At 40.0% G+C, this 14812-nt stretch overlaps 1 protein-coding gene across 4 annotated transcripts in view; it reads right to left on the reverse strand.

Annotated features, from left to right (window-relative positions):
* Window positions 1-7887: 7887 nt before the first annotated feature.
* PRKCI (protein kinase C iota) overlaps window positions 7888-14812 on the reverse strand; it is a 79536-nt gene continuing 72611 nt past the window's right edge. For all 4 annotated transcript variants that reach the window (XM_060011155.1, XM_060011153.1, XM_060011157.1 and 1 more), the window contains one exon: window positions 7888-10760. In XM_060011155.1, the coding sequence (XP_059867138.1) occupies window positions 10673-10760 (88 nt within the window). In that variant the 3' untranslated portion in view covers window positions 7888-10672. The remainder of the gene's footprint in view (window positions 10761-14812) is intronic.

A 14812-nucleotide genomic window follows, 5' to 3' on the forward strand; every position in this document is an offset into this window, starting at 1 on the left:
TCAGAGAGTGAAAGAGATAGGAAATTGGGAAGGGGAAGTCAGACATGCTTTCTGTCAAGTCAGCATTAATAGAAGGGAACTTTGTAAAGTTACTCCAGGTTTTAAAAGGAGACAGATACTCTTCTAAGCCCCAAAGGCCCAAGAATCGTGCTGGCAGGGAGAGTATGAATCTTAAACCTAGACCTGGAGAAGTAGCCATAGGATATTAATCTCACAATGCAAAATGTCTGATTTTTTTAAAGAAATTTAGAAGTGATCGAATTAAAGCCAAATCAACAAACAAACAGAAAACAGAAGCAAGGCAATTGCAGTTCTTCCCTCCCCTCCTCCAACCCCTGTGTTGCCCTTACTCATCTTAGCAGCAGAGATGGGCGTGGGTTGCTCTGTGGTAAAGGAGGTGGATGGGGGAGGGTGGGGAGAGGAAAGGGAATTCCAGGTGGGACATTCTCTGCTATCTTTAGAGGGCACCCACATGAGGACTCTCACGGCCTGTGGTTGAGACCCTTGTAGTTGTGTGAGCTTCTAGGGATAGGATTCTAAACGAGAGGTGCAGTCTCTCTTTTCATCCTTATCCCGCCCTCATCCCCCAAGAAATCCCATCACAAGGAGCCTGGAGTACAGAACTAATTGAATATTATTCTGGGTCTGTGAACACTGACTCGGACGAGCTTCTGAACTAGATCCTCTGCTCCCCTGGCCCAGGGCAAGCACCTGAGATACAACCAGGGAGCTCAACGAAGAGACAAAAGCCACAGCTTTGGGGATTCATTGCGCTAGGGAAAAAAACTTCTCTGGGTCACATTTCTCCTCTCCTGAGAAGAACTGAAGTTCCGATGTGGCCAAAGAGAAGGGATAATATGTCCTGTTTACCTCTAGAAATCATCTTCAGAGTATGAAACATGCTGCCATTGAGGAGTTTCAATAGGATTATTCACCTGGTTAAGGCAACAAAGGAAATCTATAAACTGAAATTCTCCTCTCCAAAATTCCTCATACAAAACAGAAAACCTATTACAAACTAAAATTAGTCTACACCTTTCAGTCTCTACAATCTTTCAGGAGTCCCTTTTCCCTTGATTTCCATTTATTACCTGAGTAAGTGAGGGCCTTCGCTAAATGCTTCTGTTTACACAAGTGTTGGGGAATCCCACAAAAGCCCAGAATGACTCACCTTCCCGACTATAGCAAGAAGCTATCTAGCCTAGGTCAGCATTTAGTGTGTGGGTGAAGGCCCTTCCCTGGTTCTGTTTTCCAGACTTTATTAAAGCATAAAAATGATCTGCGTGGTCTATAAAAAAATACTGGTTCCTGGGCTTCCCTGGTGGGGCAGTGGTTGAGAGTCCGCCTGCCGATGCAGGGGACACAGGTTCGTGCCCCGGTCCGGGAAGATCCCACATGCCGCGGAGCGGCTGGGCCCATGAGCCATGGCCGCTGAGCCTGCGCGTCTGGAGCCTGTGCTCCACAACGGGAGAGGCCACAGCAGTGAGAGGCCCGCGTACCTCAAAAAAAAAAAAAAAAAAAAAGTACTGGTTCCTTAGTCCCAACTCTGCTGGATCAATGAAAGTTTCCCTGCCAACCTCTATTCGTGGTGAAACCACAAGCCAGTGGGAGCTCTCTCCAAAGTACATGGCTAACGTTTGTTCATTCACTCATTTATTCATTCATTTAATAAATGTTTCTGGAGGGCCTATGTGCCAAGCATTGTTCTAGGTGCTGGGACTGCAACAGTAAATGAAATTGACGTGGTCCCTGCCCTCATGGAACATACAGATTGGTGGAGGTGACAGATGATGGTAAAATAAATCAGCAACATACAATTACACATTGTGAGCGATGCTGTCAAGAAAACAAAGTGCAATGAGAGATAATAGTGGAGGGGGCTAAGTAAGGTGGCCCTAGGTTGTCCTCTCAGGGGAAGAGACACACATGCCTGAAGCATATAAGATGCCCACCTGAGAAAGGGCAAAAGGAGAGGAGGCATTGGGACAGCATGTGTTAAAATCCTTAGGTGGAAACAAGTGTGGTAGGAAAAAGACTGATAAGAAAGAAAGGATGGGGCTTCCCTGGTGGCACAGTGGTTAAGAATCCGCCTGCCAGTGCAGGGGACATGGGTTCGAGCCCGGGTCCGGGAAGATCCCACATGCCGTGGAGCAGCTAAGCCCGTGTGCCACAACTACTGAGCCTGCGCTCTAGAGCCCACGAGCCACAACTACTGAGCCCGCGAGCCGCAACTACTGAAGCCCACACGCCTAGAGCCTGTGCTCCGCAATAAGAGAAGCCCGCACACCACAACGAAGAGTAGATCCCGCTCGCCGCAACTAGAGAAAGCCCGTACGCAGCAACAAAGATCCAACACAGCAAAAAAAAAAAAAAAAAAAAAAGTTAAAAAAAGAAAAAGAAGAAATAGGATTTGGTGTTTGATTGGATGTTGGATCCCTGGTCCATTGAGACACTGGTTGCTACAGATGGCTGGCTGTAGGGTAGAGCAGTGAGCCAGGTACCACATCTTCCTCAAATGAAATGGAATGAGGAGGAGGACGTTGTATGATAAAGAGGCTGAGCCACATAGCACAGACCCTGAAGAAGCAGGGTTTTTACACAAAGGTGGAGGAGTCATAGTATGCAGTAGCTTTAAGGGAGCAGGAGAAGGCTGAATCCCGGGAACCATTAGCATGAGCAGCCTCCACTGGAGAGGGCGGCAGGAAAAGCAACGTTCTCATTCAGAAGGGGAAGGGGAGTGCAACGAATGGGCTGAGAACCTTGATGTCAATTTACCCGGGAAGGAGGGTCCCAGTGGGCACACAGAACAGTTAGGAGGGAAAGGAAGAAGGAAGGCTGAGTTTGGGAAGGGCGAGAACAGAGAAGAATGCGGATGAGAGTACAGGGCAGGCTATCCTGCTGGAGTCACACCTTGAAGCATGACCACAAATAACAAGCATATGGGTATAACTAACGCCAAGGTGTCTAAAAGAACAAACCTTCGCAGTCACCTAGTGGAGTAGAGGTGTGTGTGTGTTTCAGGGGGTACCCTGGTTTCCCAGAAATCAGCAGCGTCCTGGACGTCTTGATCTGAGGAAGTCGTGGTTGGGTGAGGCCAGCCACAGGATTACTTCACCAGGCAGTCTCACACCAAATGTTGGATATAGGAACAGTTTCTGATGGGCTACCACACAGTTCTGAGTGCTTGAAAGAAAGGAGTCCTGGGCCAGTCAAGAAAGTGTACTTCATATATCTATGAAGTGGGAGGCTCAGAGCATGGAAAGACGGAGCACAACATCACCGGAAAAGGCTGGCAGGGTTGAGCCAACATGGAGGGTTGCAGAGAAGGGGCCAGACCCACAGAGATGGCCATCAAGGAGTTAGCCAGAGAGAGTTTGAAGAACAGGGCATTAATTAGCTGTGTGTAATTTCTCAGGAGACAGCATTTGGAGCAAATATTATATAACTGTCTTGAGAGACAATAGGTACTGGAATCATATGGACCTTGATTGAGCAAGGTTACTTAACCTCCCTAAAACTCCATTTTTTCCCCACCAGTTGAATGGTAATAGTACATATTAATAAGGCTAGTGGATTAAATTCTCTGAATTTAACTTGAGACCACCTGAGGTGCTAGTCTCAGGTCTTGCCTACACAGACTTCAGTTCAGTAGCTCTGGGATGGGAGACAGCCACGGGATTGTTAGGATTAAATGAGACGTCTGTGAAATGTTTGGCACATGCCTGGCCCATGTCAGCTATTAAAATCCATAAATACTATTTCTATTTGGGTGGACCCAACAGTGAGGAGCAACTTTCTTTGGGAAACTTAACCTCCTTTGGCATCACTGAAAATCAGATAGAAATAAAAATCACGAGGCCTCATCGTAAGTTCAATCTTTCACCTCTGTTTTGAGATATAAAAAGGAATTTTTTTTCTCTTTCCTTTATTTCTATCACTATATAAATTTGGAAAAATATATTTACCTATTCCCCATTTTTTGGTAAAATGTTTTAAAATCTTTATTGAAGTATAGTTGTACAATATAAGTTATAGATGTACAATATAACTTATAGATGTACAATATAGTGATTCACAATTTTTAAAGGTTATAGTCTACTTATAGTTATTATAAAATATTGGCTATATTCCCCACGTTGTACAATATATCCTTGTAGCTTATTTTGTACCTAATAGTTTGTATCTCTTCATACAAATACCCTGATATTGCCCCTTCCCCTTTCCCTCTTCCCACCGGTAACCACTAGTTTGTTCACCTTATACTGCATATCACTTGTATTTGGAATCTAAAAAGATATACTGCATATCACTTGTATTTGGAATCTAGTGAATATAACAAAAAGGAAGCAGGCTCACAAAAAGGAATTCTTATACTTTTAAGAATACTTTGTACGTGGACAGATTTCATACTTCCTAGTTGCTCTATCAAGTTACAATGTGCAGATTATAAAATGGTGTCAGTAACACAACAAATCTAAAAATTTGTTGATGAAAAACCTGTGAAGGAGAAGGTGTGAGGTTGTTTAGTGCAACTCACAGCACATTGTAGAGTTATTCTGGGCCATGAAGTAAATGACTGCCTGAAACTGAAGCATGCTGGAAATTAACGTTCAATGGAATCAGCAGGAAAATGTCTTTCCTTGGCAAACCGAAGCTTTCAACTATTTACTTCCAGTACAAAAGTGTTTAGTGTTTGTTAAATAGCAACATAGTCCAAACTTTCCTGAAATCATGTTTTTAATGGATACTCTGAGGGTCTACAAACATTCATGGGTTAAACCTGTGATGCCATGCAATAATTGATATAGAAAGTTCCACAACTAAAGCATGTGGGCAATTTCCTGCATTTTGTTTTAATTGAATTCTCCTATAGTTAAATGACCAAAATCAGCCCTGGTTTTATTTTCAGCTAAAGGTATCCTTCACAGATGGAAAACTGCCCAGACTGCATGAAGTATGACATGACTAGACGCTTGCTTGATATATCCCCAGTGCCCGGCACATAGTAGGTCCTAATTTGTTTTGAATAAATATGGAAGGTCTGACACCCTGAAGAGTTAAAGAAGGCAAAGCAGTTCTATGACAATTTGCCAGACTCCCAGATAACTGTAAATTCAAAACACACATGATAGGCACTGATGAAATCCTGGAACCTCTTGGTAACCGGCTTGTAGAGAATATACTGCCTTCTCCAGGGGGCGAAAGTGCTGGTAAGTCTGACCTTCATTACAGCAAGAGACTGGCCCCTGGTGGTGATGAAGTGGATGGAATCACCATTCTGAGACAGAACCATATACGCTGCTATCTCCCATTTCCACATTTTTCAGACCTCACTACTTGGGGGAGAATGTTAATTTTTATTTTAATCATAGGAAATATCCCCGACCTCAAAGGATAACACACACACCGACTTTTTTTCTTTTAAACCTAAGCCAACTTTTCTGGAATGAATTTATTCCTTGTATCATAAAAAAATTCCTTACAATAAAACTTTTCCAAATCCTGTAGGATCAGCATAGTACTGGACACATTACATAGCCGTCAATAAACGTATGAAATAAAAATTTAAACTTAAAGAATAATGTAGCAAAGTATCCTCATCAACATAGATTCAAATTTCTTCATTAAAATATTGTTTCAAATTGAGTAAACTTTCAAATGATGCACAAGTGCACATACTTTCATGATCTTTAAATTTAAAAATCTAACTTTTAAATAAAAATCAAGAGTGCCTAGAAAAAAATTTTACTTAGAAATTTACCTTAGAAAAAAATTTTCACTTACTTCGTAATAAATATACTATGAATAACGTAAAAAGTCACGAAGTATAACCACCCACGTTGCAGACAGTTTACATCATGGAAGGTTTAAATCTGGTTACGTGGCACTACTAGAAAATTTTACTTAGAAATTTACCTTAGAAAAAAATTTTGCTTGAAAAAAATTTTCCTGGTAAAAGAGCCCCGCCTCTACCAGCAAAGGGTCCTTTCTTACACAATGAGAATTTGTTTCTGACCTGTTAACTGTCAATAAAAACTTGAGCTAAAGCTCTCTCAAGTCTAGTGAACACATCTGGCATGGAGTTGAACTTTCCGATAGCCTGTAAAAGATCACATGAAACAGCCACTTAATCCTTAGAAGAATTGTAATTCCATTTTCTTCAGTAAAAATGTTAAAAATAGTAATTGGAGTAAAAATACAGTGTTCATGCCAGTAAGGCACAAATTGCTACATAAAGGTGAACTGCACTGCCACATTTCAAGCCAAAAATCACTCTCAAATTCTGAGCTGGGTTCCTCTTAATTATAAATTTCAGAGATGAATTGTACAAAATCTAATCTAAGCAGGAGCATCTGATAATTTTCTCTCCCATGTCCATGTAAATTCCAATTCATATTTCTGAGCAGAAAAGCCAAAAACAATCTTATATATTAATCTTATCTATAGTATATCTAGTATAGTATATACTGTGTGTGTGCGTGTGTGTATATATAGAAATATCTAAGATTTTATTATGTATATATGAATTCTTAAAGCTTTTTGCAATCTACCATAAATCTAAAAAAACGTATAGCATGGATCAATTATATATGAATATCAAGTAAAATTCATACAAGTTTCACTGGTAAACCTGTAACCTAACATGGCCACATAATGTATATTTTTCTGCATTTATTTGGCTCTTATCACTGGACTATTTCCTGTGGAGACAATCATCTTTCTGAGTATGTCTGTTCTCTATCTTGAATATCAAGGGCAGAGATTCTGTCTTTTTATTAGCCTTATTTAGCACCATGAACATTCTGGGACAATAAACTCTGGATACAAACTACTCAGACTATCTGGGTCTTAACTGATTCCTTAAGTCCTAGTGGATAGGAGGGTAAATCCATGAAGGAAGACCATCATATATACCAAATGACTTGCTGTTGGGTGTTATCCAGAAACCAACCTGTTGGATTTTAAAGATTGGAGATTGACTTTCTCTCTCAGGGAGAAACTGGTTGCCCTATTGAATGCAAAATTTCCCTAGAGCTTCAAACTCCTCTTTGGATTCTGTTTTGGGATTTTATTAACACAAAGAAAACAACCAAATTTATGATTTGGTACAGGGGATATTAGGATAAAATAATAGAGAAGACACAGGAGATCAGTCTTTGGTGGTTTTAATATACAGGCTCTAGCTCTCTGACAAGGCAATTAAGAAAAAAGTAAAAGCACTTAAGATTTCATTCTCCTTGGAAAGGAAAGGAAAGGCTTGAGTAATGGTAAAGAGGCTTGTAAGTGTGGGATACCAGGCTCATGCCTGTTTATATATGGACACTAGCTACAATTGAGAAAGGAGAAGTTCTGGAACTCTAGAATACATCACTGTAGAACATACTGTTCTGCATCTGTTTAAATTTGGTTCAGTTTTAAAACTAGTTAAAATGCTCTCTCTTCAGCTGATTTTTTACTAATTTGTTTTCCAACATAAGAGATATAGAGGGGTGAGTTTAAAAATACACTGAACAGGGCTTCCCTGGTGGTGCAGTGGTTGGGGGTCTGCCTGCCGATGCAGGGGACCCGGGTTCGTGCCCCGGTCCGGGAAGATCCCACATGCCGCGGAGCGGCTGGGTCCGTGAGCCATGGCCGCTGAGCCTGCACGTCCGGAGCCTGTGCTCCGCAACGGGAGAGGCCACAACAGTGAGAGGCCCGCGTACCGCAAAAAAAAAAAAAAAAAAAATACACTGAACAATATTTTATGAGTAGATGTCTACAATATGGCATCAGAACTACCAATGTTGCTTTAAGTACACCAAAATTCCAAACTCTAAAATTTTCATTTTTCTTCTTGAACAAATTTTGATATGCCTTTGTTCTTTCACAAAACTCTGGTATGCTACATATTAAACATGTTCCAATCTTGATGAGTATTAAACATTTTATTTAAAGATTTGAAAGTAAAAAAAAAAAGGTACACAAATACAGATCACATTATACCAAGGCAGTATTCTACATGACAAAAATCAAAACAAAACAAAATTTTAAAAGTAAATGTACAGGTACCAAACAAGCATAATACCTGATATGCATTTCAGGCTGCATACACATAGAATGATCTGACCACATACATGCTTATACAAAATAAATTTTTTCTTAGAACACCAAAATTCCAACCATTCTGTCAACTGCCTTAGTCCCCTGGTGAGTAATCTGAAACAACTTCTATGTAATATAAAAAGAATTGGCATGGCACATAAGGACTACAAAAAGCAGAATACAATTTAAAACATATTTGTAATTCAATTCTGTATAAAATATACACAGTAAATCTTATTAGTTTTTTTTAAAAAAAATATTTAAAAAAAGGCCACCCTGAATAATGGTTAAAACCTCATCACAGAAAAATGTTTCATCATTTGTAACATTGATAGAAAACTGATGGATTTTTTTTTAGAAGATATCTAACTTGAAGAAGTCATTTACTCAAAACTTATTTAAAATTGTAGATAAGATAGTAACTGTGCACCCCTTCCCAAAATGTTTTATCATGAATACTCTAATATGTAACTAAGGACAAACTAAAAGAAAAACTCAAAAAAATGTTTCTCAGGCTTCCCTGGTGGCGCAGTGGTTGAGAGTCCACCTGCCGATGCAGGGGACACGGGTTCGTGCCCCTGTCCGCCGCGGAGTGGCTGGGCCGGTGAGCCATGGCCGCTGAGCCTGCGCGTCCGGAGCCTGTGCTCCGCAACGGGAGAGGCCACAGCAGTGAGAGGTCCGCGTACCGCAAAAAAAAAAAAAAAAAATGTTTCTCAAAATGAGATCCAAAGACCCAACAGAATTCTAAGGCAGGCCCAGTAATGTGCATATTAAACACACTTACTACGTGATTAGTCCACATTCTAAAACTTGAGAACGAATGCCCTAAGGGAAACAGTACCACTTAAAAGCAAGATGATAAACATATTTCTGATATGTCAAAAATTTCTATAAATTTATGATTTGAAGTGAATATTGCTTTTTGTTTTCAAACAAGTTTCAGGTCTTAAGAGAAACATACATACCTCTTAAATAAACATGTAAATTATATAAACATTTCCTTGGAGGTTTTCATTGCTTTCAGACATAGCTATTCAAAGAAAAGAGAGTACATGGCCAGAAACTTTGGAAAAATTACATTTCAAATGAAATGCAGCATCCCCGTGCCCCCCAAAAAGAGGTAATTTAATAAATGCCTACATATTTTAAATCATTCTAAATTTAAGACTAGATAGCTTTCCTAAAAGTTACATTTTACTAAGATTGGACAATTATAAGTAATTTAAATGATCATGGTTATTTTTTAAGTCCCTTTTCATAAAAAAAATTAAAAATAAACAACAGAAGGATGCTATCATTGGCATCCCTTTAAATAATAAATTGTTAAACACTAATATTAATAAAAAATAATCTGAAGAACTCTGCCCCTGAAATGTATTCTACTCTGATTACATGTGTTACCTACTTAATAAAAACTCACTTATGGAGCTGGAACTGTGATGAGTGTGAGTGTACGTGCATATTCTGAAGATTTATTCATGTTTACTCTAGTATTTTTTCTTGAGTTTCATTGAAGACTCCACAAAAAGGATCCGAAAGTATGGATAATGTGGTTTGGGGAAGAAACAAGCATGGTTCAGACACTATTTGGAAGATAAATTATTTTCCTGTATACTGACTTATAAGGAAAAAATAATATACATTCTGTGTCCCCTGGATAATGGAATGCTTTTACATTTGGTAGCAAGTGAGTGCTTCCTTATTATTTAAGTCAAATCACAAAAAGCGACTGTGAGATTTACTGTCCAATAAGAAATAAATATTACCATTGCACTTTTCTGTATCTATTTTAAGTTTCTATTTTTTCCTTTTTATATACTGAGAAGTGTTCCATTTAACTGCTTCCTGGGTTCTTTGAACTACATTTATTAACACTCCAGTTAAAGTTCCCACTACAGGGACAAGCTCAGACACTAACCCCGTAACATACTAAAGAAATCACTTGAATCAGTTTTTCAAAAACAGCTAATGATTTGGAATCTGATTCTTAATAAAATGTGCCTATTTTCCTCCTCAAGGAGAATCTGTATTCCCTCATTCTAAGCAAGCAACGTCTTTTATTACCAATTTATAATTGTTGCCTTAAAAATCAATAATTTAATTTGCTAAAGCAATGATAAAATTTACAGCTGAATTTTTAAACATAGAACTCAGAAAGTAATAGGTAATATAACAAGTTGTATTTTGCATTACTCTTTTATTCCAAAATTAAACACTTAAATGACTTCATGAGTATGACAAAAATCAGGGGAGGCTTATGATGTAATCCCACCATGTGCCTTAATGCAACAGATAATCTTTTTAGTCAGTACTTCCTTTAAACAAAAAAGACAACTTTGTTATTCATCAGTAGGTTGCTGGATTACCAGTGTAACTAAATTTTGACATGATTGTCTGCAAAGTAGTTTCATTTTTTTTCCATAGTTAAACTTAGATGTAATAATTGACTCTTACAGTCAACAATAGAATATACTGAGTGCTTTTCTTGCAGGTGAAAAATATAAAATGGTTCTTTGCATCCAGGCTGGTAACAAGTTTATCCATGCACTAAATGGCAACACAAGCAAAATGCATAGTTGAGAAAGGAGGATCAGACACATTCTTCTGCAGACATCAAAAGAGGATTAATGTACTCAAAACCTTCAAATTCAGACTGATCGATCTTCCTCACAATGTCACTGTTGAAAGAAAAATAATTTTCATCATCAAGATTTCTTTGATTTTTTACTTAAATGGAAAAATAAGATTAAAAAATTAAAAATAAGGCTAATTTATATAAGTTATAGGGGGAAAATCTACAAGTTTTTAGATTAACCCCAAAACATTTTCTAGAAAATCAGGAATGTTGAAAATCAAAAAAGACTAATAATCCCACGAGCAAGTTTAGAACCAAAAAGTAGTCCAAAACTGAAGCCTGGGAATAAACAAGGTACAAATTGTCATAATCCTACGTAATCTTAACTTTTGACCTGAACGACATTCATAATTTAACATCCAGGTCTGTATTAGTGTACAATTTAGTAGTCACCTCAACAGCCAGATGGAAGATGGTGAAGAGACGGCCCAGAAGAAGTTAACCAAAATGAAAAGACAAGAGGAAGAAGAACACTGAAAGACCTGGAGTGAGGAAGGGTCACCGCAGGTAGGCAGTGGGTCACAGGGAGCAGAGAGGCTGGCATTCTGCTACACTGGGCTCCTAGTTTAATTCACAAGAGTATTTCAATCAAATATTTTACTACTTAAATGTTCATACCGGGGCTTCCCTGGTGGCGCAGTGGTTGAGAGTCTGCCTGCCAATGCAGGGGACACAGGTTTGAGCCCTGGTCTGGGAGGATCCCACATGCCGCAGAGCAACTGGGCCCGTGAGCCACAACTACTGAGCCTGCACGTCCGGAGCCTGTACTCCGCAACGGGAGAGGCCGCGATAGTGAGAGGCCCGCGCACCACGATGAAGAGTGGCCCCCGCTTGCCGCAATTAGAGAAAGCCCTTGCACAGAAACGAAGACCCAACACAGCCATAAATAAATAAATAAACAAAATGACGGAGGAATTATGTTTAAAAAAAAAAAATGTTCGTACCATACTGCAGAGCACCACGTTACACAGGACATAGTCTCTTCCTTCAAGAAGAGAAGGAAGGTAGGTACTTCACATAACAGAAAGCAGTACCTGCTAAGTTTCCTACACGACAAGCTAAGTTCTACTCTAACCACAGTTCTAAAGAAAAAGGTGACTTCTACTTGGAGAAATCAAGAAAGGCAGCATCATTCCACACTTACTGAATGGAATTATGAAAGATTATGGTAGGTCTGGGGAATGCCAGTAATTTATTAGAGTTAGAGCACAGGAATAGAAGGGTGTTAAGTGGCAGAGGACGTTGGAAGGAAGGTAATGGCTAGCTCAAAGACGCCAGTGATGTTTACACTAAGTAGGTCCACCTTGATCCATCAAAGGTCTGGTTACATCTGAGGTAGCTCTGAAAGATGGGGAAGATTTCAATAGGTGAAAAGGAAGGAGCAATAGAGAGGAAATGTTAACAGCATGCTATCAGGGAATGGTGAGTAACTGAGCCTGATGAGAACGCAGCGTTTCTGTTAGAGTATAGTGAGAGATATGGCTAGAAAGTCAGGCTGAAGTAGATGGTGGGAGGCCTTAATTACTAACCAAGGGGATAGACTTTTTCTGCTAGGCAATGTAGGAGTTACTGAAGGTTTCTGATGAAAGGAGTTAAAGAACTGGAGTGGTACTTCCTGAGTGTACCGAACAGGCTGCAAAGTAAAGAAGGAGTCAATTAGGATGGCATGATATTCTACGTATGATCTGAGAGAGCTGGGCTGGGCTTATGGCAGTGGGAATGGAAACGACACAAGTGATGAAGTAAAGCAACAAGAGACGAGGACTTGGCTGCTGAAGGTATTATATAGTTCGGTAAGGAAAAGTTAGAGTCAACAACCACTGACTCAGCTCTTGGATCCGAATGCAGGACTGCACGGTGGTACAACAAGCAGAAAAGGGTAAATAAAAACAAGGACCCGAGTGAGAACAATTTAGACTTCGTATGTTTGAGGTGCGTATCTGACAAACTAGGAGAGATGTTTAAACTAGTAGAGGGAAGTGCAGCTCAGGAGAGATATCAGGGCAGGGGCTAGGAGCTTTAGAAACCACCGCTCATTTATTCTTCACAGCACCTTGGGAGGTAGGCAATATGAGAAGACACAGGCTCAGTGAAGTTATGCAATTCACACCCAGGGTACCCAGCTGGTAAGAGGTGGTGTTGGGATTCAAATTCCTATCTTTTGGTTAAATCCAGTGCTCTTTCTAATACACAATGCTGCCAGATATAATGATTTGGGTACACCTCTCCCTCCTCTAGTAGCCAGTAAGCTTTCTGAGAGATTGGCCTATGCCTTGATCGTCTTTGAATGTGCAGTACTTAGCATAGTGCCTTTTGCTCAAGAATTGTTTGCCAATTTAGCTGGGAGTCATTTAATAGCTGGTATGCATGCTACGGGGTTGGCTGAAATCTCCAAGGTATAAACTGCATATAGCAAGAGAAAGCAGTCATGAACAGAACCACGGAGCATCCTAGTCTCAAGGGGACAGGGAAAATAAGATGACAAGTGGTTAAAGAGATGATGCAGAAAGAGGGTAGGCAGTGCCAACTAAAGCAGGCCATGAGTGCCAGACGCTTTACTGACATCGGAGGAGATGGGGGCAGATCAAAAAATGCTTTAGGGCTTCCCTGCTGGCGCAGTGGTTGAGAATCTGCCTGCCAATGCAGGGACACGGGTTCGTGCCCTGGTCTGGGAAGGTCCCACATGCCGCGGAGCGGCTGGGCCCGTGAGCCACAACTACTGAGCCTGCGCGTCTGGAGCTTGTGCTCTGCAACAAGAGAGGCCGCAACAGTGAGAGGCCCGTGCACCGCGATGAAGAGGGGCCCCCGCTCGCCGCAACTAGAGAAAGCCCTCGCACACAAGCGAAGACCCAACACGGCCAAAAATAAAATAAATAAATAAATATTTAAAAAGCTAAAAAAAAAAAGCTTTAAAATTGAGAAATTAAGAAGTCAATTCAACCTTCAACAGGTGAAAAAGCAGGTTAAATTGTAAGAGGTTAAAGTGTTGGCAGCAAGAAAGTGTAAGATAATCAATGTTGACTACTCTGAAGGAATTTAATAGAGGTGGTGCTTATTTATTTTTCTTTTACCATAAGCATCTATTAACTATTTTTGAAAAAGCTCGAAGATGAAAGGAAAATGAGAAAAAAATGTGGTGGTTCAAAGAAGTGGAAAAAATTAGGATATTTGAACATGTTTATAAGTAGAGGGAAAGAAGCTGGAAAAGAGACGTTAAGGAAGGTAGAGTAGTGGAGATACCTGACAAAAAGGAACCCTGGAGGAAAAGGGGAGAGTACCCCTTGCCTTCCAAGAACCGGGAAGAAGCAAAAGCTTGGGAAGAGTTAGAGAGCAATTCTGAGATGCAAGGTGGTCTGGTGACAGCTGGAAAGGGAGCAAGCTCACAGCAGAGAGGTCTCAATCCTGGCAGTCAACTCAAGGCAAGGTTAACACAGTTAAGAGTGATGAAGGCAGGGGTAGGACTGAAGGCTTCTAAAATGTAGAGATAGTTTAGAAGAGCTGCGGTGAGGAACGTGATAAGAACTAACAAGATGTAAAAGTAAAGTGACTGCCAAGCAGAAAGGGCTTTATGAGATGAGAGAATGAATCTGTAATGACAGGTGAAGGATCAAATATCCCCAAGTTATTCTAAACTTTAAAAGATACAACATAAACACAAAAAGCATGTCAGATCACTGCTGCCTGGACTTGATATGTTGATGTAATCTTTTAAAAAAAGTAACTTGGCAATACATATCAAGAGCTTTAAAAATTTTGCACCCTTTGACCTAATGCCCCGTCTAGGAATCTATCTTAAGGTAATACTCATGAACTCAAAGATGGTCATCATCAAAATGCAAAACAGTGCACTGGAGTGGAAAGAGCACAGGCCTTAGTCAGACTTGGGTTTGAATCCTGGCTCTGCCACCTCATAGCTGCATAACTTTGCTTAACCTCTCTGAGCCTTGGTTTCCTCATCTGTAAAACGAAGAAGATGACAACTAGGTTTACAAGGTTGTTGTGAGAATTAAGAGATAATACACGTAAAGCAAAGAAGAAAATGACAATCACTGTTTTTGTAATTGTGTGATTCAAACATCCCATAACTGAATGATT

The sequence above is a fragment of the Delphinus delphis genome, chromosome 4 (genome assembly GCF_949987515.2).
Source record: "Delphinus delphis chromosome 4, mDelDel1.2, whole genome shotgun sequence".
Classification (NCBI taxonomy): Eukaryota; Metazoa; Chordata; class Mammalia; order Artiodactyla; family Delphinidae; genus Delphinus; species Delphinus delphis.